At 42.0% G+C, this 26,736-nt stretch overlaps 1 protein-coding gene across 2 annotated transcripts in view; it reads left to right on the forward strand.

The window, feature by feature from the left end:
- dock1 (dedicator of cytokinesis 1) overlaps positions 1 to 26,736 on the forward strand; it is a 455,553-nt gene that overhangs the window by 304,665 nt on the left and 124,152 nt on the right. For both annotated transcript variants that reach the window (XR_013934788.1, XM_080454394.1), the window contains exons 30-31: positions 17,364 to 17,442; positions 21,233 to 21,333. Coding sequence is in view for 1 of the 2 variants with exons in the window: in XM_080454394.1 (XP_080310520.1) it covers positions 17,364 to 17,442; positions 21,233 to 21,333 (180 nt within the window). In the remaining variant the exon portion in view is untranslated. The remainder of the gene's footprint in view (positions 1 to 17,363; positions 17,443 to 21,232; positions 21,334 to 26,736) is intronic.

The following is a 26,736-nucleotide window of genomic DNA, read 5'->3' on the forward strand; positions in this document are numbered from 1 at the left end:
TTAAGTAAAAGTAGCAACAACACAATATAACAATAATCTGTTACAAGTGAAACGCCTGTGTTCAAAATCTGACTTGAGTAAAAGTACAAAAGTAAAAGTACTAAACGTTTTTTTTCCAAAGAGCTTTTAGATAATCTATTTTCGAATATTCGAATTTATAAAAGGAGGCTTAATTTGTTAATGCATGTTTTATATTATTAATATAAATCTGCAAAATAACTAGGCTAATTGTATGAGTAACTAAAGCTGCCAAGTTATTATAGTGGAGCAAAACTTATAATATTTCCCACTGAGATGTAGTGGAGAGTAGAAGTATAAATTATTTATACTTTTATTATTAAAAAATTAATTATTGGCACCGGGTGAAAAAAAAAGGGTTACAAATCGTGGGATAAAAAAAATAAAAATAAAAAGTATAAATTATCAAAAAAAATGCAAATACTCAAGTAAAGTAAATTTACCTCAAAATTGTACTCGAGTGCATTACTTGAGTAAATGTACTTATTTACTTTCCACCACTGATTGCCTGGGGGAGGGGGGGGGGCTGAAATAAGCACAGAAAAAGCATCCCCTCTGTATTGTGTGCCATGGCCCAGGGAAATGTGCACCAGCAACACCCATCAATCAGCGGTAATGGGGTGATTTTTTTCTGACACTGACAATTTGATGGAGCCTATTTATCATAATGATGATGCTTATTCCTACAGTATGCAAGTATTTCATTGGGCACAAATTTGTAGAAAGTGGGGTGATTTTTTTTTTTTGTACAGTACCTAATTAACCCTTTAAAACCGGGAACGCATCTGTGTAATGTTTTTGATTTCTTAGGGCTATTCGAAAAATAGCAGATCTACAAGCTTGTAGATCTGCTATTTTTTTTTTTTTATCGTGTCGCAAATCTTTGAATCTATATATTTTGTAAAGCAAACAACTCCAAGATGGGGGTCCGCGGCCAAATTGTCAAATATTTTGGGTTGTTCTTGACATGAAAAATGTTTGAGAACCACTGATATTATAGCAACATACGTTTTAGAAGACATTTTGTAGAATACCCAGAAGCAAAGATTTGAGTTACAAATGTTCGCTGGGAAAAAAAATACAGTATTCAGTGATTTGCAAAAAAAAAAAAAATCACAATTTTCAAAAATAGCAGATATACAAGCTCATAGCGTGGCACTCGGTGCCGTGCTATGAGCTTGTATATCTGCTATTTTTTAATAGCCAAAGAAATCTTAAAATTACACTGATTCTTTCCCGGTCTAAATGGGTTAAAAAAGTTCAATTATTAAAAAAGTTTAATTATCTCCAAGTAGTGTTTTTCCATCCTCCTAAGCAGAAATATTGGACACCAGGACATTTACGGGAGATGATTAGAGGAGAGGCACCTTGATTTCCCGTGTGAGACGCAGATAAAAACGCCACACACAGCAACAAGAGAGGGCTAACTCTTATTTAGGATCTCCTAATTTGTCTCAATGGCTTGGCTGGTGCTTGGTGAAACAAAACAAACGCACAAACAAAAAAACACACTTGTTGAACAAGCATTTGATGCCATTCACAGTGCATTTAGAGTAGCTGTCTTCATTAATGTCTCTGTTTGTAAGTTGGAAAGCAGTGGTTTGTCAGTGTCTGGCCCAGCCTCCACCCGACCTGGGCTTATACTGTAGGTCTGCTATTTTTGTGTGACGAAGCATTTTCTTGGGCTTCCGTTGGATCCCACCGGGGGGGGCGAGGGAAGAGAACGGGGGTGATGGGTATTATTCTATTCTCATCTCCCTCCTCTCATTAAGGGTTTTCACTTTAATTAATGGCAGGATGAGCCGACGGGGGTGCTGTCCTGTCCTGTCCTGTCCTGTCCGTTGGTCAGAGTCCATTATGTGTCTAGGTGCTGCAGCCAGACTGCTGGGCTGAAATAGCTTTTTTTTAAGACAAAGGTGGGAATAGTTTACGTTACCTAGTGGCCTGCATCATGAGGAGGCACTAATGGAGAAGGGCAAGCATAATCGTTGCTCTCGGGTGGAAACCTTGTTTGTCCAAAACTGTAAATTTTCAGGAAATTGAGAAAAAAGGAACCTGTTTTCCAATGGATCAATACTTTTTATTGATTCGATATTTAAAATAAAAATATTAAGAAAATGTAAATTGGCTGTTTTCGCTACTTTTGCTGCACGACTAAGTACGGCATTAATTCACGAAAAAACATAAAAAGGTAAAATAAGAAGATGAGAGGTTTCTTTTTTTTAAAGAAGAATTGGGAGTGACATGCAGCAAAGGCCGTCGGGATCGGGACTCGAACCCGCCACACGCCGTCAGGCTATACTGACATCCAGGTGTCTGGAACGCTACGCCAATGGCCCAGGCAGATACGAGGTTTCTGCCCCGACAGCGACAATATAATCTTAACGTACACAGTCTCCTGTGTAATGTCGTTGACTGTCTCTACAGTGGAGTCATGGTTAATATCTAGTGTTCTGTGTAATGTCATTGACTGTCTACAGTGGAGTCATGGTTAATATCTAGTGTTCTGTGTAATGTCATTGACTGTCTACAGTGGAGTCATGGTTAATATCTAGTGTCCTGTGTAATGTCATTGACTGTCTACAGTGGAGTCATGGTTAATATCTAGTGTTCTGTGTAATGTCATTGACTGTCTACAGTGGAGTCATGGTTAATATCTAGTGTTCTGTGTAATGTCATTGACTGTCTACAGTGGAGTCATGGTTAATATCTAGTGTTCTGTGTAATGTCATTGACTGTCTACAGTGGAGTCATGGTTAATATCTAGTGTTCTGTGTAATGTCATTGACTGTCTACAGTGGAGTCATGGTTAATATACATAGTGTCCTGTGTAATGTCATTGACTGTCTACAGTGGAGTCATGGTTAATATAGTGTCCTGTGTAATGTCATTGACTGTCTACAGTGAAGTCATGCACAGACATTATATTAGCCCTGCAACGCCAACCATCACTATTAATGTGGGTAAGAAGGCTGGCACAGCGGGATAGAGATGCGTAAGAGGCAGTGGTGGAAAGTAACTGAGTACATTTACTCAAGTACTGTACTTAAGTAAAATTTTGAGGGACTTTACTTGAGTATTTTATTTTTCTTTACTTTTTTTATATTGTTTTGAAAAATATGAGTGCTATTACTTTGGTTCTGTAAGTACATAATATATTGCCTGCCAATGCTATTGGTCTTTTACTCAAGTACATTTTTACTATTATTATTGGTATTATTTTACCTGAGTAAAAAATCTGAGTAGTTCTTCTAACGACTGACATAAGCCCTGCAACAGCATCCGTTAGCATTAATATGGCTATGCTGGGCTGGCACCGCCGGATATAGATTCCAAGAGGTAATGGACAATTACAGATGTATTGTGTCTCTTGATTTGTATTTACTAGGCAGCGGGGGAAAGGTATTGATCCCTGGTTGTTGTGTGCTGTGAGAGCCAGCAGTCTGGGGCGACCATAGCTGAATGCGGGTAGAATGGGTAGAGAGGCCGCCTGGGAAACAGAATTTCGCAGGTTTGATACCCGGCCCTGGCAATGTGTCGAGGGAAAGTTACTCTGTCAAATTAATACTTGAGTTAAAGTCCTGGAGTAGCCTACTTGCTTTTAAGAATATTCAACTATTCAAAAGTACATGCTTTTTAAAATACAGATGTATTCAAAGGTACAAATGACATGTAGTGGAGTGAAAATCATAAAAAAAATAACTAATTCTCAAGTAAAATACAGTCAAACAGTCAAACAAAAATGCAGTGCAGAGCCTCAGTAGACGATAAAATTACCCAATAAAAAAAAAAAGTGAAATATCCCTTTAACTACAGTACTTGAGTACATGTACTTAGTTACTTTCCAACCCTGCTTCGTTTTCTGTCCCCCACTGCCCACGTTGAAACGTTTGGGCGAAGCCATGATGGCGTCCTCAGCATGCTGTAACATTAGCCTAGACGAACGTGAACTCCCATTATCCCCCGAAATGTCAGCTGAAGATCCACGGCATTAGCCTATAACCCAAACCAGCGTATTAGTGCCATGTCTGAGAGCGCCGCTACGCCCACCATTAAGACTCTGCCCCATTGTCGCTGTCGGGGGCGAAAACCTCTTATCTCCGCGTTTCAATTTTTTTTAACGTTTATTCGTGAATTAAACGCCCTACGAGAGTGTCGCGGTTACGGTTTTGCACATACAAGGTTTCTATCACCACAGCGACTGAATGCAGATTTTACGTTGTGCGTGGCAGTTAACCCTTTCAGACCGGGAAGGCATCTGTGTCTTTCTTTGGATTTCTTGGCTATTCAAAAATAGCAGATATACAAGCTCAAAGCGCGGCACCGAGTGCCGCGCTATGAGCTTGTAGATCTGCTATTTATTTATTTATTTATATATAAATTTATATATTTATTTTTTATCGTGATAATGTGTGCAAATCTTTAGTTTGAATATATATATATACTTTTTTAAATCGAAAGTTTTTAACTCAAATCTTTGCTTCTGGGGATTTTACAAATGTCTTCTAAATCCTAACTGTTTTCTTTCCTAAAGTTTTTATTTTATTTATTTTTTTTACTTATGTTGCTATATTATCAATGGTTTTCAAACTTTTGTCATGTCAAGGACCCCCAATGTATTTGTCTGCGGACCCCCTCCCACCTAAAAATATTTTGTCCCAGGGACCCCCAGAAGCAAAGATTTGAGTTGAAAATGTATATAAAAAATGTGCACACATTTTCGAGATTTTTCAAAAAAATAGCAGATCTACAAGCTCATAGCGCGGCACTCGGTGCCGCGCTATGAGCTTGTATATCTGCTATTTTTCAATAGCCAAAGAAATCTTTAAAATGACACACATGCGTTCCTTTCCCGGCCTTAAAGGGTTAAGGACAGCAATACGTCTTAGCCGACAGGTGCAGCGGATGGGAACACATTTCACCATTAGCCACACGTTAAGCGTGCCGTCGCTGTTCAGTGGGAAACCTTGTATGTCCAGAACTGTTACCTTTCAGGAAATGTAAAAGACAGCCTGCGTTCCAATCAAGCCCCCATGAGACGCGGTAGAACAGTGAAGCGGCCGTTGCCCTGGTGGTCAATCTGAGAATTCAATAACTTCCTCATTTAAAATGCTACTGCGCATGCATCTACTATTTGTGTGCCTGCTCAGGACCCAAAATTGGTACTTCCGGCAGACTCTATGGCATAGTAGACCCAATGGACCCAATTTTAAACTTCCGGCAGACTTCCAGGTGCTTCTAACACAGTCCGCCCTCTAGATATATTATAACTCTATGGTTCCAATGGATCAAATTTTTATTTAGTCTCAAGCTCTTGTTAACCTATTGAGGCCTGAGGTTCCAATTCTGCAAAATGTCTTCTAAATCCTAACATTTTTCTAAAAAACGTATGTTTCTATATCTGTGGTTTTCAAACTTTTTCATGTGAAGGACCCCCACAATTATATGAATTTGGCCACGGACCCCCATCTCAAAATATTTTGTTCCAGGGACCCCCAGAAGCAAAGATTTGAGTTAATGTTTGCTTTAAAAGAATATATATATTCAAAGATTTGCACACATTTTCACGATTTTTCAAAAATAGCAGATCTACAAGCTCATAGCGCGGCACTCGGTGCCGCGCTATGAGCTTGTATATCTGCTATTTTTTAATAGCCAAAGTGTAAAATAATGCTTTTTAGCTCAAATGAAAAAGTGACACAGATGCTTCTTCAGGTGTTAATGGGTTAATGCTTTTAATTGGGTTCAATATCTATGAAACCCTTAGACACACTTAACCACTTTCACGTTCACTTTAGTCATAATTTGAAAGTAATGAAATACTAGATTGGCTATCTCCGCTACTTTTTTGCGTGACACTCTTGTATGACGAAGTAGGGCATTAATTAACTGGAAAAAAACATACAATGTTGAAAAATGGAGATAAAAGGTTTCTGCCCGACAGCAACGATATCATCTATACTGAAAATTGAGCGAGGTGGGCAGAGGTGTACGTACAGTACAGGGGACCTGAGTTGGGGGAGATGTTTTGGAGGTAATGGGCTATCTGGGGGCAAGAGTGAGCGAGAAATGGACTTCTAATGGCTCATCCGGAGGTGTCGGACGCCAGTTAACCTTTGCGACTAATGACTAAGGTGACTCTCTCTCGGTACGTTATAAGCGCACGACGTCCTGCCACCAGACAGCCATTCCCGAGTCGAGGCGAGGGGAGATGGATGTCGGACATGAATAGTGTATGGCTGTAAAGCGGACGGACGGTAGTCCCACGGCATTGCCGGCTCGTCAGCGGCAGTTATGTGTCTCTACAAGGTCAGTTAGGAAGAGCGAGGTTGAGGAGGACTCCATCAGCGCCCGCTGAAAGTGAGGCTTATCCCAGGCTTAAAGGAAGACTTCACCCATTTTCAACCTATCTTCATATAATTGGTCCTCACTAATGCTCATGATAAAATTGTACTATTTTCAGAGGAGGGCTGTGGACAGTTCAGAAACCTGCCTAACAGTGACATCATCGATGGGGAATCTAAGCTAATAGAAACTGCAGGCTTTGTATTCCTGGAAAGTGAGCATGCTATAATAGAAGCCATTGTAAATTTGCGTTAATACAAATGTAAATAAAGACATTGAAATCTTGTTTGAAAAAAGTAATCTGCCTAACGATGATGTCACTGGTAGGCGGGTTTCTGGAGTGTCCACAGACCTCCAATGAGACACAGACCAAATAGAAACAAGACTGACATGAAATATCATTTGCAGGTTACAGGTGACATTGGCTGGCCTCTTGCCAAGGCCAGCCAATGACGAGAAAGTGATGATTAGTGCAGGGTCTGTTCAAAGACAGGCTGGCTTTTCAAGCCAACCGGTAAAAATAGTACCGTTTTATCATGAGCATTAGTGACGACCAATTATATGAAGATAGGTTGAAAATGGGTCAAGTCGTCCTTTAACACATTCCATGCCAGACGTTAATCTCATAATGTACTCACCAGTGCCAACGTGTTGTTTTTTTGTTTTTTTGTTTTTTTCACGTCGCCATAGACCTTGTTAAAATCCTTAAGATTGAGCTGTGCACTGTTTGTAAACATCGCGGACATCTCACTGATTCTACCAGTGAAGACCACGTGTCAAACGGGGCATCCATGTTGTAGTTAGAACGGTTTAAGTTAAACAGTGATATGCGAGGAGAAAAAACTACAAGGAGACAATGGAGTTTCAGTTTCGTCATTAGAACGAGGGCCGACGGGATCGGCAAAACCGGATCCCAAATAATTCCGTTTCCGGTGGTGCTACCGGAAACGGAAGTAGATCAAAAATTTCCGAAAGTGCACTTTTGGTGAAATCAACGCGAACCGGCGCTTCGCGTAGATCTACGCGATTGGCACGTGGCGGCTTTAAATAGGTTCGCGTAGATCTACGCGATTGGCACTCAATGTGTTAAGGCACTTCCATCAGACATGTGGGATGCATGTGACAGTATACCTGGCTGGCCCCGGCCGGTGGAGCAGAGGAGGGCTGTGGATGAGCATGAGGCTGAGTGAGGCCACCTCTACCGGGGATTGAGTCACTTCTGGGCTCCCTGGGCAGAGGATGTCTGCTCTCCTGCTGTCAGCTTCACTTACACTGGCTTTACCTCTTAACCCATTAAGACCTGTAACGCAACCTGTAACGTGTCATTTTTTGATTTGAGCTAAAAAGCATTAGTTTACACTTTAGCTATTCAAAAATAGCAGATATACAAGCTCATAGCGCGGCACCGAGTGCCGCGCGATGAGCTTGTAGATCTGCTATTTTTGAAAAATCGAGAAAATGTGTGCAAATCTTTGAATATATTGTTTTAAAGCGAACATTTTTAACTCAAATCTTTGCTTCTGGGGGTCGTTGGAACAAAATATTTTGAGATGGGGGTCCGTGGCCAAATACATATACATGTTGGGGTCCTTGACATGAAAAAGTTTGAAAGCCACTGTCAGTGGTTTTCAAAAGGTTTTCAAAGGCCTTAATGGGTTAACCCATTCAATCCGGGAACGCATCTGTGTCATTTTCAGATTTCTGCGATTTCTGCTATTCAAAAAATAGCAGATCTACAGTACAAGCTCATATCGCGGCACTCGAAGCTTGTAGATCTGTAACTTTTTTGAAAAATCTTGAAAATGTGTGCAAATCTTTGAATAATATATTTTGTAAAGCAAACATTTGTAAAATATTTTGTTCCAGGGGAAGAAAAGATTTGAGTTACAAATGTTTGCTTAGAAATATATATATTTTCAAAGATTTGCACAAATGTTCAAGATTTTTCAAAAATAGCAGATCTACAAGCTCATAGTGTGGCACTCTGTGCCACGGCAAAAATCTAAAATGACAGATGCTTTCCCCGGTTTGAATGGGTTAAAGGAATATACTCTCCCCTTTGTCAACCTTATCTCCATTGTGATGTCACATCATGTCACATCATAATCGCTCCTGTCCGTCTGTCTGTGTGTGTGTGTGCGTGCGTGCGTGCGTGTTTCTGCCTGTCTGTCTGTGTCTGCCTGTGTGTGTGTGTGTGTGTGTGTGTCTGCCTGCCTTCCTGCGCGCGTGTGTGTGTGTGTGTGTGTCTGTCTGACTTTGAACAATATAAGAATGGATGTTCAAGGTCAAAATCCAGGATGTATTTATGGGCATATTATCATCAAACCTCATTAGGTGTGTCTGCCCCCAAAGAGATCCATAATGTTTAGGTCTAAAAGGTCACGGTCAAAATGACTTAACACATAAGCTGCCATGGACGCAGATCTGCGTCCTATTAAATAAAACCGTGGGCTGCCAGAATATGTCAGAACGCAGATATGCGTCCTATTGTTTAATTTGGTTAATAGACGATCACGCTGTTTTATTTACATTCCGAGATCAGTTTTGTTTTCCACTCACCTCCGCTTCACCCGGAAGCAATTTCAGCGATTTCCGTTTCCGGATTCCGGTTTTAGCTTGAAAAATGCGATCTTTAGGCCAAAACACGTTTTTTAACACGGTATAAAAAACGAAAGGAGAGCTCTAGTTCTATTTTCTTTAGTCTGGATGACGAACAGTCATCGTCGTTGTGTATTCCAACGGTCTGGTCGGCGATCGGCGATCTGCGAAAACGTCACATCCGGTTATGACGTATGGACTGTTTGAGCCTGTTTGGGGGGGGTCGAGCGAGTGATCAAGAGGTCTATGTGCTGCTCTCTGCTGGTCGATCTGTCGTGTGTGTTTAAAACCGCAGCCAGACAAACTTAAATGAATTTAAATAACAAAATAACAAAACAAAAAAAAACACGCAAATCGCTGGCAAGGGGGTGAGTACATTATGAATAAACTCTGGCAGTCAATGTGTTAATTGGCCGTATATCTCGGTAACAGAGAGAAATGGAACAAGAGATGTTGGTCTGGGGCAGAGTTTAACTACGGCTCTCAGATTTACACACCCGTAAGGGTCCATTTGGAACTAGGATTTGTTAATAAAGCATCACAATCATCTTAACCACTTTATCCACTTTATGTATACGCTAGCTATTAAAAAATAGCAGATGTATACAAATCTTGAAAGTATTGGAAAATGTTGAATAATTTTGAATAATTTTTTTAATACAAATCTTCTCTTCTGGGGGTCCCTCCCTGGCAGAAAGCTTTTTCAGATGGGGGGGGGAGGGGGGGGTCCACGGCCAAATACATCTCAATTTAGGGGTCCTTGACACGCAAATGTTTGAGAACCACTGCCCTACAACTGCTCCTGATGATGATGAGGTGGTCAGTGCCTTGCATGGCTGCCTCTCCTCCGCCATCAGGTTTTAGTGAGTTGCGTGGGTGAATGTAATGCACATCATAAAGCACTTTAGGAGAAACAGCGCTACATAATAAATGCACCATTTACCATGTACTGTATTAGGATGTGATAACCCAGCGATACGGAATATCGTCGCTGTGTCGGGGCAGAAACCTCTTATCTCCATATTCTAACTCTGTGGGGGTTTTTTTCTCGTAAACTAACGCCCGACTTGATCATACTATACAGCGTCACACGAAAGCATCAAAAGTAACAGATCCAGGGGGCACGGCGGCGCAGTCGGTAGCGCTGTCACCTCATAGCTAGAAGGTCCTGGGTTTGATTCCCACCGGGGACACTGTGGGCGCTGGGGGCGTGTCCACTCCTGTCTCCTGTATATGTCTTTGAGTATATATTCAAAGATTTGCAAAAAAACTTCATGATTTTTCAAAAATAGCAGATCTACAAGCTCATAGCGCGGCACTCGGTGCCGCGCTATGAGCTTGTAGATCTGCTATTTTTGAATAGCCAAAGTATCAGTGCCCGTACCCTAGGTGGGGTTGGTGAAAGGGCCTTTATGTGTGGAGGTTGCATGTTCTCCCCGTGTCCCCTAGGGTAGGTACCCTCACAAAAAAACATCCTGGTCTCTATACTGCCTCCCCCTGGTCAGCCGGGGCGCCTGATGGAGGGGAAAGGAACTGGTTGGAATAACGTGTTCCTTCAGCGTGCTACGTCTAAACCAGGGAAACTCTCCCTTGTCAGGTGATAAGAAGGCTAGTTAGCTCTCATGCATTGAAGGAGGCATGAGCTCGCCTCTGGGCTCTCCCTAGGCTGGCAGAGGGAGAGTATCGTCCAGGATTACTTAGACAATTGGCACTGGGTGAAAAAAAAATTGGTTGCAAAATCGTGGGATTTAAAAAAGAGAAAAAAGTAGCGGATCCACAAGCTCGAAACGTGGCGCGAAGCGACGCATTATGTGCTTGTAGATCTGCTACTTTTGAATTTGAATCCTGAAAAATAACAGTTTTGGACATATGAGGTTTCCCACCCCGACAGAGACGATATATATATGGTCCTCCTAGACTCTAGAGTGTTAGCCGGTGATGTTCCGTGCCGCACTTCATGCATTAAATATAAATGGAGATATGGCTAAATTGAATTGTTGTATTCCTCCTTAATGTGGTTTTATCGCACCACTTATGAAACGCTGACGTGACGACCGTTCGGCTGGCATAACTTGTCGTCCTTGTCGTACCTTGGCCATCTTTTATCACGTTAGCCTGATGTGTGCTGATAACAACAATGCCTGAGGCCTTCATTTTTACCTCTTGTCTGTTTATCAGTGGTGGAAGAAGTGCTCCATTAACCCATTAAGACCTGGAACTGTGTCATTTTTAGATTTGAGCTAAAAAGATATTTTTTGGGCTATTCAAAAATAGCAGATATACAAGCTCATAGCGCGGCACCGAGTGCCGCGCTACGAGCTTGTAGATCTGCTATTTTAGAAAAATCGTGAAAATGTGTGCAAATCTTTGAATTATATATATTTTTAAAGCGAACATTTTTAACTCCGCGGCCAAATACATATAATTTTGGGGGTCCTTGACATGAACAAGATTGAGCACCACTGATATAGAAACATACGTTTTTCAGAATACTGTTGAGATTTAGGAGACATGTAGAATCGGCTTCAGGTCTCAATGGGTTAAAAAAATACAAATAAAAAAGCAACGCTAATTGTAGCGTTATCTGTATGGTAGAGTATAATACTGCATAACTTATACGATTGGGGTGGTTGCATTTAGTCTCCCTGCTCTTCTGTTGAGACATTTACATCATGTCAAAGGTCATGTCTCACCTAGACACAAGATCTGACACAAATTTAGACCTGATGGTCAAGATTCAATGTATCCCTTTAGCAAGCAGGCAGGTTCTATTTGCTCAATGGCTTAAAAAAAAAATCGGCACTCTCATACGAAACCGGGTTCAAATCCAGGGGTAGAAGAGGAAAGTTACGTAGTGCAGCTTTAACCACTTGAACCCCAGCGTGCTCACGACATATCGCCGTGCAATTTTTGGCAAAGAGATTTGGCGCAGATGGAAAAAGTAGTCAAAGTACAGTTGTAACTCCAGTCCAGTTCTCAATGACTAGCAGCACCGCATGCAGAAATACTTTGTTTAGAATTAACGTCCTGTATTCAAACTTTTACAAAAAATGTACAAAAGTACAGTTTTGGACATATGAGGTTTCCACCCAACAGAGACGATATACATATATTTAGCAGATCTACAGGCTCACAACGCACCGTGAGCTCTAGTACTTAGTTACTTTCCACCTCTGCTGTTTATTGCTCGGCTCGTGCAGAGAGCTTCACTCATGCCCTGGGTACCGCGAGGAAGGCAAGGCGACAGAGAGATTGAGAACTGTGTGATAACAAGTAGAACTGTAGGGTGATTGTAACTTAGATTAAAACGTAGCAAATAGGCTTAGCGGTTATGCTGTGCACAGACATATCTCATGTTTTTTGTTTGTTTGTTATCAGGTTTGTTTTGGTTTGATACTTCTGAGAGTTTGAGGATACACAATTTTACACTAGTTTAAATTTACCATCCAGCACGCAGTGTTTCCAAAACAGTGGGATCCATTTTTGGGTCCCCACGTAAATATATTATTATATTATTATCTTAATATATAAAAAAAAAAAAAAAATCCCAAACAAATTATAATTAATCTACATTTGAATAAATAAAAAAACAATCAAACATTTTTTTAAATCTGCATGGTCTTCAGAACTGGGTCATGTGCTACGGGCTAAAAACAAATCCACCTCACGACATGGCCAAAAGCAGGATGAAGATCAAACTGGTCCTGGCCATCATAGACAATCCCTCTCTTGACACTGTGGCAGGGCAGAAAAGCTCCTTTAGCAACAGACTGCTACACCCACGTTGCGAGAAGATGATAAAGGAGATATGATCTGCCCGCAGCAATGAGACTGTATACAACTCCTCATCTGGTTGGCTTGATCAGGCTGATTAGGATTAGTCTGGTAAACCAACCCGCCGGTCGCGTGAATTCATATTTCACATGTTTCTTCTGCAGACTACACATGGAAATGTGAATTCACGTGACCGGGATGGTTTACCAGACTAGATTAGGATCATGTTGAATTCAAGCCATTGCACTCTTAGTAGTGTTTGATCTGTTGTTTGTTTAAATATATATATATATTTTAGGTGTATGCTTAGATGCCTATTTGAGATGTTTTTTTATTATGATGTATTTTATTGATGTGAGAGCTGCTGCAACACCTTAATTTCCCCTCAGGGATGAATAAAATACCTTCTTACCTACCTACATGGTTCACTTAGTTCTTGTAGTCGAAACAAAAAGCCAATAGTTGCCTCTAAGAGCACTGCGTTACTTAAGTTATTACCATTTCAATTTGCATAACAGCTGAGAAAATGAAGCCATCAGACATGCTTCTCATTAACTCATTCCCTGCCTAGAACGACTAAAACGACTTTTGTCCTTTTTTTTTTTTTTTTTTTTCTTCTTATTTATTTATTTATTTTTTAACCCAAAGACCAAGGAGATATGATTTGTTGAAGATCTAGACTCCCATCCACTTCCTTGTTAACTTAAAACTTAAACATTTTGTATCTCGGCTCCTGAGTACTTTTTTTTTTTTAATTAAAAATCTCTGGCAGTGGGCAAACGCAAAAAAATAAAGTTCTGGCAGTGAATGAGTTAAGATGTGCTCATCATTGTGGTGTTTTGTTTGGCAAAGCCGGCGGACCCTTATGTTCTCCACTCCACCAAACCGGTGTTGGTGTTGGCATGTAGAAGGGTGTTGGCGGAGCAAGCTGCTCCGTGCATGTCTGGAACACAACAAACCCATTCAGCTTCTGCTGGCTCGCCGGCCAAAACCTCTCAATGTCAACAGATTGGGTTTATTATAAAACACTATTATTGTTGTTGTTGTGGTTGTCAAGTTCAAGTAGCAAAACTGTACTTGTCACTGGATTGCTTAGCAATGTCTATAATGGAACCTATAAGGTTCTCAAAGTGTGGTCCGGGGACAATTTTTAACCACTTGAATCCCAGCATCCCTATTCTGTGGATAACTTTGGCCCACGATAGCAGTGCAACCTCACAACGTGTCGTAAAAAATACACTCAGGGAAAATTGACCTAATTTCCGTCCACCGCTGCTTGACAAAGGGAATGATTTGAATGAGGCCTTAAACGGATAGTTCACCCCAAGAATGCCTTTTTTTTCTATTGATTTTACCCCCTTTTTGTTGTTTTTGTCGCATTCCTAAGCCAATAATTTGATGATTTACAGCGGTTCCGGTAGGAGACACAAAGAGTCTCCTTTATTGTGTCTCCTACCAGAACTGCTGCCTACCGGTCCGCTGGTCATCAAATTATTGGCTTAGGAATGCGACAAAAACTAAAAAATATCCATGAGTTCAAGTCTCCATGGGATGACAAATCGATAGATTTTTTATTTTTTGGGTGAACTATCCCTTTAAAAAGAAAGCCTTCTGCAAGCATAATTCAAATTAAAAAAGCAACACCACTCCATACATTTTTTTAATATAATTACCTTGGAGTAAAGGAAGTGTAACAGTGACCTTGCAGAAGACGGGAGGGAACATCTGTGCTCTTGTTTGTGGATTCTCAGCAAAAGCCTCTTCTTTTTTTTATTTGTGTATAATCAGGGACATTGCATGGTTTGCTGATGTGTGTAATTCAAAGTCAAAGCAATGCTCTGACATCAGCATTAGTCGTGTGGACGTTTGGTTTTAGCCCTCTCATGCATCTCTTCTGTGTGTGGTCGTACTTACTTAACCCATTAAGACCGGGAACGCATCTGTGTCATTTTTACGATTTATTTGGCTATTCAAAAATAGCAGATATACAAGCTCATAGCGCGGCACCGAGTGCCGCGCTATGAGCTTGTAGATCTGCTATTTTTGAAATAACGATTTTTTTTTTGCAAATCTTTCAATTTTTGAGCGAACATTTGTACAGTAACTCAAATCTTTGCTTCTGGGGGGTCCCTGGAACAACTTATTCTGAGATGGGGGTCCGTGGCCAAATGCATATCATTTTGGGGGTCCTTGACATGAAAAAAGTTTGAGAACCACTGATATAGTAGCAACATAAGTTTTTTCAAAAAACTGTTTAGAAGACATTTTGTAGTACCTCAGGTCTCAATGGATTAACCACAGTGCCACTCAGCAGCTGAATAAAAACAAGGTTATTATTGTCGCCGTCGGACAGTAACCTCGTATCTCCATATTTCAATATTATTTTATGTATTTTTTCGGTGAATTAATGCCTTACTTCGTCTTTCGAGTGTAGCGAAAACACACAACATCTACAGCCTTGTAGATTGGCTATTTTCACTATGTTTTAACATTTTTAAAGTTAAAGTGGTCAAGTGTGTTTTTATGAATATTGAACGGATCCATTGGAACACAGGCTTCCAATTTCCTGAAAAGTAACGCTTTTGGACGTACAGTACGTTTCCGCCTGACTGCAACCTCACGCTTATTACATTTGACAAAAAAAAAGAAAAAGAAAAGGAAGAGACAGAGACGGCATTTATTTTAATGAAGTCAGTCAGTGATCAACATGGTTTCTGGTGAAAAACGTCCCTCGCCCTACAAAGTTAACCCATTAAGACCGGGAACGCATCTGTGTCATTTTAAGATTTCTTTGGCTATTCAAAAATAGCAGGTCTACAAGCTCATAGCGCGGCACTGAGTGCCGCGCTATGAGCTCGTATATCTTCTATTTTTGAAAATCTTGAAAATGTGTGCAGATCGAACATTTCTAACTGTCAAATGTCTCAACAAATGTCTTCATTTTTCTGAAAAACTATTGTTGCTATATCAGTGGTGCTCAAACTTTTTCTTGTCAAGGACCCCCAAAATTAAGTTTTTGGTCGCCGATCCCCATCAAAATATGTTGTTCCAGGGACCCCACCAGAAGCAAAGATTTTAGTTAAATATGTTGTTTCAAAATATATATATATTCAAAGATTTGCACAAATGTTCAAGATTTTTCAAAAATAGCATATCTACAAGCTCGTTGTGCCACGCTATGAGCTTGTAGATCTGCTATTTTTTGAATAGCCAAAGTATAAAATAATGGTTAAAGTGGTTACACACAGATGCGTTCCCGGTCTTAATGGGTTAAGCGTACGTGCGTCACAGTAACTGGAGTCTCAATACACTAGGGAGAGGTGCTATGTGTTTACAGAGTATCACAAATTATGTTCATTAAAAAAGTCCAAAACACTGCTGGATAAGTTCCCTCAAGCGCCAAAACAAATTTGGGAGTCAAAACGGGGGGCTATTAATTGTAGAATATTCAGACAGCTGTCGCGTGGAAACCTTGTATACGTCAAAAACCGTACTTTTTTAATGATTATTTTTAAAACCTTTTAAAATAGAGAAAATAGCTGATCTGCGTGTAGATCGGCTATTTTCACTTCTTTTGTGTGACACTCCTGAGTGTTGAAGTAGGGCGTTAATTTATAAGAAAAACATACCAATTTGAAAATGGAGATACAAGGTTTCTGCCTTGCATCTCCGACGATATCATATTATATTATTCAGACTCTGCTCTTGTCGTTTTCATTAGCATACTGAAGCTAATCAGACGCTTAATAAGCAGCGCATAGCAATGAGCATGCTCACTGGAACTCCTGAATACTTGCAGTGGGAATGCTAAAACGGCGCGTTGTCATTTTACATTGTTTTAAGACCGTGGTTCTCAAAGTGGGGTCCGGGGACCCCCAGCCCAGGGGTCCTTGAAGGGTGCCAATGCAATCAGTGTGCAGTATATACTGTAGGCACACAGTACTATTCAAAGTGCTATTCATCTCATGGTGTTAATGTTAATTGTGGGGGCGTTAGGAGGTAAAAGAAAATTGAAAATAGCCAAACTACAGGTATTTTTAAAAGCCTGTATTTTTTAATCCTTACGTATTTTTTTAAAGTGAGTACTCCTGTACTCTAACTCAAGTACAAATTTGTCTGGGCAGCTTTCCCTTGTGGTTGAGTAATATTTGACCAGGAGTATCTATACTTTGACTCCAGTACTGGAGTTGAGTACTTTGTCGACCACACTGCCAGCAAACTGAAGTGCTGTTGTGGGCCTCTGTGAATCTCACACACACACACACACACACACACACACACACACACACACACACACACACACACACACACACACACACACACACACACACACACACACACACACACACACACACACACACACCCCATTTCATTTCATTCATTCAAACCTCTTCGCCATAAAATAGCCGATCTACAGTACAAGCGTTGCAATGCGTCGTGAGCTTGTAGATCTGCGTTTGCAATGCATTGTGAGCTTGTAGATCTTCTATTTTTGGGGGCGAACATCCCCCCCCCCCTCCCAGAATAGCTGTGGTTGGTGGTGGGGGTTCAAGTACGTAAAGCAAGTGAAGCATGATCTCATCAACAAGCAGACAAGATCTCAACATGATCCCCTCTTATCTTTCCAGGGTGTTCCTTCGGGCGATTAATCAGTACGCCGCCGTGCTGAACAAGAAGTTCCTGGATCAGACCAACTTTGAGCTGCAGGTAAGTGGCGACGCGCTGATGAAGGCTTGGGCGTGTTTAGGTAAACACTCGCGTCTCCCCCTCCCGCAGAGTGCAATTTGTCTCTGGCAGCATGGCATTCTGATTAAGCCTGCTGTCTTATGCTCCTCCGCTAATGCTACACGCCGCCAATCAGCTAGCGTTTATGCTGGATATATGTGTGTGGGGGAGGGGGAGGGAGGGGGGGGGGGGGGTGGAGGGAGGGGGTTTGGCAGAGGAGTTGGAGTATAGGGCATTAGGGCAAGTTGGAGCCTCTTTGAATGGCCGTACTAATGGACGGAGTGTTCTTAAAACGGAAGATGAGAAGTGGCCTCTTTCTCTGTCTATATCTATCTCTCTCTGTCTCTAGGTCTCTGTCTATGCCTCTCTCTCTCACTCTGTCCGTCTCTTTCTCTCTCTCTCTCTCTCTCTCTCTCTCTCTCTCTCTCTCTCTCTCTGTCTGTCTGTCTGTCTGTCTGTCTGTCTGTCTGTCTGTCTGTCTGTCTGTCTGTCTGTCTGTCTGTCTGTCTGTCTGTCTGTCTGTCTGTCTGTCTGTTTATCTCTTTTGTCTGTCTGTCTGTCTGTCTGTCTGTCTGTCTGTCTGTCTGTCTGTCTGTCTGTCTGTCTGTCTGTCTGTCTGTCTGTTTATCTCTTTTGTCTGTCTGTCTGTCTGTCTGTCTGTCTGTCTGTCTGTCTGTCTGTCTGTCTGTCTGTCTGTCTGTCTGTCTGTCTGTCTGTCTCTCTGTCTATGCCTCTATCTCTCACGCCGTGTCTCTCTGTCCAAAAATACAGAAAATAACCTGTGAGTGAATGTATCTCAAATAATTGTGATCAGATTATGTAATAACTGTGACAGGCCTATAGCTGAACATTAAAGTGTGTGTGTGTGTGTGTGTGTGTGTGTGTGTGTGGGGGGGGGGGGGTAGAGGGGTACTAGGGGGGGGATTTTAAATTGTCCCGTCTAATGGACGGCGCGTTAATAAAGCAGAAAGAGGAGAGAGAGAGAGAGAGGTGGTTAAACGATACATGGTAGAAGGGGATGGCATTAAGTAAGCACTCCACCGGGTCCCGGCGGTCTTATAATTGTGGCTGTTTTAATGTTCCACCGGCTTGGGGCTTGTTAGACCTTCTACAGTACACACACTCTCTCTCTCACACACACACACACACACACACACACACACACACACACACACACACACACACACACACACACACACACACACGCGCGCGCTCGCACACACACACTCACAAAAAGTCACTGAAAAGAAATTAGCATAAAAATCTTTGAGTGGCCACATAAATTACTCTGTTCGCGGCCGACGATTTAATTCGCATTCCTGGAATATTTTAACCTGTGCCTCTGAAACAGAGCAGCCTCCACTGCTCACTTTTCAAACGTGTCGTGTCGTCGCTGTCGGGGCAGAAACCTCGTAAGTTAAAAAAAAAACGCTTTTGTGTTCGCTGGCTCCCGGGTTGCCAAATCATGTGCGTGAAACAAGCGCCGGTGTTGCCACATCCGTGACATGACGCGTGCGCGTGTGTGTATTGGAACTGTTGCAGGTACCAAGTACTAAGTCACTTTTTATGCCTGATGAGTACATCAGGCATAAAAAGTGACTTAGTACTTGGTACCGCTGTGCACATAACCCAAACTGCTAAATAAAAAAATATGTATATATCTATTTACCCCTTTTTCACCCCAATGTAGTTGTTATGCCTATTGATTCCTCCCCACACACACATGTGTGTTGCCAGTGAGTAGCCCCCACCGGGAGGACGGACGTACAGTAAAAAGGTTGAAAAAAGGGCAGAATAAAATGTTTTTTTAAATAGTGAAAATAGCAGCACGTAAGCAAAAAAACACCAAAACATTGCTAAATAGTGAAAATAGCAGGTCTACAAGTCTACAACGCGTCGCAATGTGACGCGTTGTGAACTTGTAGATCGGCTATTTTCACTGTACGACGAAGTATAGGGCATTAATCTGAAATATGGACATAAGAGGTTTCCACACGACAGCAACGATATATACGTAATAATATGAATGTGCTAACAGCTTAAACTGCCCCTGTTTTAATCCCCTCTGCAGCTGAATTCATTAGACAAAGTTCCTATTTCTCATAACAACAGTTGAACCTCTCCGTTTTATGTTGTATGAATAGTACCTTTCATTTCCTTTTGTTCTGTTCCATTTAATCATTAACTGAAGGGTATAGTGATACGTTTTCAGAGAAAAACTACTGTTTAAGTCTTAAAAGGACCCCTGGCTAAGAAAGCCTTATACGCCTTAATTCATTATAATTGCCCTTAAATGCGTGTGCTAATAAGAAAGTATTTAAATTATTGCTTTGATGCTCATATTAACCAAACCTCAGAAGTATTAAGTTGTTTTTTATTAGCACATTCATTCCAGACATTCCATAGGGCTGGACGACACATATGACATATGACATCATCAACGTGCGACGGGAGAGGCCCCTATTTTGAGTGAAAGATGTTTTTTTTTCTAAAATAAATAAAACATTTCAGGTGTTTTTAATTTCTGATTTAAAAAAATGTTTCAAATGTAGCCCAACAAAAAGCTCACAAGCTTATAGATCAGATATTATTTATACTTTTGTGCCAAACTCTTGTATGACAAAACAGGGCGTTAATTTATGAAAAAAACGTAACAATTCAAACATAGATAGAAGGTTTCTGCCGCCCAACAGGCTGGATATATTTCTAAGACATGCTTGAGAGCATGCTGTGTGACTGAGGACCCAGCTGTGTGTACGTAAGAGACAGTCCCTGGCACCGAAACCCTCTGCTTGCAAGCTGCCAATGGTTTAAAGTAACTAAGTACATTTACTCAAGTACTGTACTGAAGTAGCCTGACACTCAGCCTGAATTTTCATTTCGTTTCACTCCATTATTCAGTCTGAAAGCCCTCTCAATGCAGCCGATTTCTGAGATGGGGGCGTGGCCAAAGTTTTTTTTTCCAAAGACTCTTTGGCGATTGGTTCATACTGGATTATCCCGATTCCGATTCGTCGTACAGATTTTCAACCGAGAAACACCCGCCTTCGATAGCGTCACCAGACCCTGAATGCGAGGCAAACGATTCAGGGGGTGGAGCCAGGCTAGTACTGAAGTACAAGCAACACGTCGCGATGCGACGTATTGTGAGCTTGTAGATCGGCTATTTTCAAATAGCCGAACATTTTAGTACTTTTACTTTTTGGCACTTTTAAGTATATTTTGAGGCCAATACATTTGTACTTTTACTCAAGTAACATTTTGAACACAGGGCCTTTTACTTGTAACAGAGTATCTTTTTCATATTGTGGTGTTGCTACTTTTAGTCAAGTAAAAATATCTGCGTACTTCTTCCACCACTTGCATCAGTGGTCTCATCTTCCATAGGGGTCTCTCTCTCTCTCTCTCTCTCTCTCTCTCTCTCTCTCTCTCTCTCTCTCTCTCTCTCTCACTCTCTGCTCTGAGTCCCCCTGCATTCCCCCTTTCCTCCCTTCCTTACCTTCTCTTATCTGCAGCATTGGGTTGCCGGGTAGAGCTGGCCAGGCGTAGCCGCAGTGCACTCCACAGCCCCAGTATCTTTTAATGTCCCCAACGGCCCACTAAATATCACTACCCTACACAACAAACACATTACTGTATGTACTCACACACTCTCTCTCTCTCTCTCTCTCACTCTCACTCACTCTCTCTCTCTCTCTCTCTCTCTCTCTCTCTCTCTCTCTCTCTCTCTCTCTCTCTCTCTCTCTCTCTCCTTATGTCTCTCTCTCCTCAGCTGTGGAACAACTACTTCCACCTGGCCGTGGCCTATCTTACCCAGGAGTCCTTGCAGCTGGAGAACTTCTCCAGCGACAAGAAAAACAAAATCTTTCACAAGTGAGTCCAACTGTTCCTACACACCCCTATATACACTGTAACTGTTCCTACACACCCCTATATACACTGTAACTGTTCCTACACACCCCTATATACACTGTAACTGTTCCTACACACCCCTATACACTGTAACTGTTCCTACACACCCCTATACACTGTAAACTTGTGTTGCTGTTGTTTCTGCATAGTGCAGGATAGTTGTATAGGTGTATACTGTGTTGTTCTGTATTGACATAGTATTTTCTTACCTTTGTATTGCTGTATACGACAGTACTTTCCTTAACTCTGTAACTCATAACTGCTGTGCTGCCTCTGGGCGACTGAAATTCCCCTGCGGGATCGACAAGGTCCTGTTGTATTTTCATAAACATCCCCCTGCACATAAACGCTGAACTTAACAAAAAGGATTGATTGATTGATTTGAACGTTGTGTAAAAAGAAAGAGAAACACAACACAATGCATTCTCTGAAATAACACGCCAAGGATAAGAAAACACAATAAAGTCGGAGACTTGTTTCCATTGCATGGTCCTTGGAAATAACAAAATAAAACACAGGAAGGCCAGCTATAATTTGTCTTAGGACCTCGGTAGGAGGAGGACCTTATACGAATGCACGTACTGTGCATTCTTCTCTGCACCAAAACCAAGACCCTTATCTCTTCTCATAGAAGGTGGCAACCCCCTATCCAACCCCCCCCCCCATCCACATGCAAGTGGTCTTATCAAGGTCCTGTTGTATTTTCATAAACATCCCCCTGCACATAAACGCTGAACTTAACAAAAAGGATTGATTGATTGATTTGAACGTTGTGTAAAAAGAAAGAGAAACACAACACAATGCATTCTCTGAAATAACACGCCAAGGATAAGAAAACACAATAAAGTCGGAGACTTGTTTCCATTGCATGGTCCTTGGAAATAACAAAATAAAACACAGGAAGGCCAGCTATAATTTGTCTTAGGACCTCGGTAGGAGGAGGACCTTATACGAATGCACGTACTGTGCATTCTTCTCTGCACCAAAACCAAGACCCTTATCTCTTCTCATAGAAGGTGGCAACCCCCTATCCAACCCCCCCCCCCCCATCCACATGCAAGTGGTCTTATCATAATGCATCCCCACACACACAAACATGCGAGAATACAGAGAGCCCTGCTGGCTCCACTGTAGGCAGCACTAGAAGTTGCCCCCCCCCCCCCCTGCTTAACCCATTAAGACCTGGAACGCATATGTGTAATTTTTTTATTTGAGCTAAAAGAGCATTATTTTACACTTTGGCTATTCAAAAATAGCAGATATACAAGCTCATAGCGCGGCACCGAATGCCGCGCTACGAGCTTGTAGATCTGCTATTTTTGAAAAATCGTGAAAATGTGTGCAAATCTTTGAATATATTTTGTTTTAAAGCGAACATTTTTAACTAAAATCTTTGCTTCTGGGGGTCCCTGGAACAAAATATTTTGAGATGGGGGTCCGCGGCCAAATACATATCATTTTGGGGGTCCTTGACAAAGTTTGAGCACCACTGACATAGCAACACAAGTTTTTTCAAAAAACAGTTAGGATTTTGAAGACATTTTGTTGAATCGGAACCTCAGGCCTTAATGGGTTAACAAGGCTGTGCGTGTGTTCGTGCAGCCTTGGATGGGTCTCTCTCTCTGGGGAGGGAGACGTTGGAGCGTGCCTCATGCTCTCATGTTGAAGTACAAGGCGAGTGTCAGGGATGCCGTCCCGGAATTCCATATCCAGGCTGCCTGCCTGCATGCTGCTGCTGTTCAGCCTCAGCCTGCTGCTCACAAATCCTTTCAAAGCATTTTCTGCAGCGGTTACACGTGTTGTTGCCGGGGGGATCTTTCCATCCCCTTCACTGTCTCTCAGCCCTTCGCTAGCTGAAGGGGCTGAAATGTACACCCGCCCTCCCGCCTCTCGCCGTCTGCCTCCCTGCATGTCAATCACTGAGATTAGCACTGCTGCAGCCCCTGGCTGCAACTATCCCTTGTTTTCTTTAGCGAGTTTTCTATCGATTACATTTATTTTATCGATTACGTTTATTTGTTTTGTTTTTGGTTTAACCCATTAAGACCTGAGGCGATTCTTAATTTTTTTTTTTTAAATCCTAACAGTTTTTTGAAGATTTTTCAAAAATAGCCAAATAAATCTAAAGTGACACAGATGCATTCCAGGTCTTAATGGGTTAAATCAACAAATCGATTGATCACTTAAGCCCTTGTACTTTACGTTGTAAAGAACTTTAAGGTGGTAACTGGTGAAAATAGCAGAGCTTCATGCTTGGTTATCTTTCATAATCGATTAAATGGATTTGCTGGATGAACTGTTGCAGCCCTAAGTGAGATTATTGACGATAACATCCTAACCTGCCATGCGGTTTCACTGGCCAACCATTTTTAACCATGTTTGTCATGTCATTGTAGTGGATTATTTTTTTAGTTTTCATCAAATTATTGCCATGAATTCAAGGCTTCATGAGGTGTGTAACTGATAGAAAATAAGTATTTCTTTGGTTAATTATTGTTATTTCTCATGAAAATCAATTTTTAGGGGCTGCACGTTTATCTGAGCTGTGATTTGTCATAGAGATGGGAGCATGGTTTTGTATTTCATGTGTCTGTGACAGATGAAATACAAATGACTCTTCATCTGCGTTATTAGTATTTCTAAGTCTCTCGCTCATGAAGCCAAAAATGTGTAAATGTTTTCCGGGCAGCAGAGACACTATAGTGAGCCTCATCTCCATTTAGAGGAAATGTGCCCAGCTCGTGTCACCACGGTGGATCTATCACACGACCACGCACTGACACTGTGCACGTTGCCCATAGGCTGTCAAAAGAAATGGACACAGTTACGCCCATAGACTCTACAGACCGCAAATGAAGCCTATTTTTCAGCAATTTCAAATCCGCCATCTTTCTATATCGCGTCATATCGCATGCACACGGAAATGAATGCTATTGGTTGGGACCAGAGCTGGGGGTGGGGAATGAATGCTATTGGTTGTGTAGCCACGGCACTAAGGTAGCCACGCCCCTCCTACAGCATACCCTACTTTATCATCAATTATAAAATAAATGGGACCATAATTTACCAAAACGCATATCATGGTGATTGAAAGAAGACTTTAAGCTAGCGACTGGAAGCATATAGTATTTATGACAATGTTTATTAAGGTAATAAAATCCAAGTCTAAAGTTCGGCAAAAACCCATCCGCTTGCATTGAGAGTTATTTCTTCTGACACCAGTTCATATGAACTGTCACTTCCTATATAGACTCAATTTCAAAGGCGGATGCTGGGCCCTTGATGTTGCCCACATGCTTTTATCGCAGGACCTTATCATCACACACGCACACACACACGCACACGCACACACGCACACACGCACACACACACACACACACACACACACACACACACACACACACACACAGTCAAGGAAAAGACTGGCCCTCTATTTTGTGTGGAGCTGTTTTTTTTTTAACACAACCAGGTAAACCGAAGAGCAAAGAGAATGGTGGTCTCTCTATCTCTGTCTCTGTCTCTCTCTCTCTCTCTCTTTGTCTCTCACACCACCTGAGCGTCTCCTTCAACCATCCCTCTACACTTTTTCTCTTTCTCTATTCATTATACACCACAACCTGTGTGACATTGAGCTGCTGCTGCCACCACAGCTGTACCTCTGCCTTCAGATGTCCGGCACAGAGCAGAGAGAGAGAGAGATAGCATGCGCGGCCATTTAGCACGCCCGCGGCCCGCCTCACACAGTCGTCAAATTCTCTGTATAGTAGCTTTATCGTCATTCACCTGCAAATGTATTCCTGCGCTGTCTGTGTGTTAGGCTGCAGCCCGCCATCACAGAGTGCTGACAGGAGACATAACAGGGTTGTTTGTCCTTCCTCGGAATCAGAATCGGCTGTATTGTCACACAGCAGGTATACAGGAGTAAAAAGAAAAGAAAAGTGGGTGAAATTCGTTTTTTGTGTGAGCTCCATCGTTTCCAGAAAGGAGAGCAAGGATACAAAAAAGACAAAACAGCAAAATATATCTACATATATACATGCACATGGAATATCCATTCGGTACAGTACAGCATTGGTTCTCAAAGTGGGTCCGTGGACTCCAGGGCCCCTTGGGGGGTGGTACTAGGGGGTCCCCAGAAAAATTTGTTAATATGGTGTCACAATCATTTTAACCACGTTAACCATATGTTATACTTTGGCTATTCAAAAATAGCAGATATACAAGGCTATATGAGCTTGTAGATCTGCTATTTTTGGTCTACAAGCTCACAACGCGTCCCTTCCCGCGACACGTTGTGAGCTTGTAGATCTGCTATTGTCGCCACACAACACCGTCTTACGACAAGGTATAAACGAGGCTTCAGAGTTCAGACTTGTCACCATGTCTGAAGGCTTTGATCACAGCACATCTGCTCCTACATGCCATTGCGTCATGTTTTGATGGCTCTCTTTCTGTCCCTCTCCATTTCTCTTCTCCTCTTGCTTTATCCTCTCTCTCTCTCTCTCTCTCTCTCTCTCTCTCTCTCTCTCTCTCTCTCTCTCTCTCTCTCCTTCACCTCCACTCCTCCTCCCTCCTTTTGCAGCAGTCTGACATCTCCTCTCTTCTCCTCCTCTGCTCTCCTCCACATCTCTTTATTTTTAGTTAACCACCTATTTTGAGCGTGTCATTATAGCCGAAAACGTTTCCAAGAATTCTCATCGTTCATTAGGCCTGTGAATCTAATGCTATCTCACGATTCCATTCGATTCAGATTCTTGGATTTTGGAAATTGTGAATCGTTTTTGAATCGTTGATAATAAGAATCGCGATTTTTTCCAACACCCCTATCGTTCATACATTTTCCAAAGATGTCCAGTATTTCCCCAAACAAAGCAAGCTATCCACGAGCTTACAACGCATCATGACACGATGCGCCATGAGCTTGTCGATTCTCACCATACGACAAAGTATAAACCCCCCCACACACACACACCCACACCGGCTGACAAGTGTGTGCGTATGTGTGTGTGTGTGTGTGTGTGTGTGTGTGTGTGTGTGTGTGTGTGTGTGTGTGTGTGTGTGTGGGGAGGGGGGGGGGGGTGGTCGGTGGTGACAGCTGACACAGTCATAGGTGGCAGTCAGTCCTCACTGGCTGCAGGGACTGTTGACGAGTCACCTTTCATCTGTCTCCCCTGAGATGAGGACACCATGCCTCCCCATCTCAATCATCCTGTGTGTGTACACGCGCACACACACACACACACACACACACACACACACACACACACACACACACACACACACACACACACACACACACACACACACACACACACACACACACACACACACACACACACACCAACACCAAGACACAAAGGCGCA

This window comes from Gymnoscopelus braueri (assembly GCF_963280865.1).
Source record: "Gymnoscopelus braueri genome assembly, chromosome: 17".
Classification (NCBI taxonomy): domain Eukaryota; kingdom Metazoa; phylum Chordata; class Actinopteri; order Myctophiformes; family Myctophidae; genus Gymnoscopelus; species Gymnoscopelus braueri.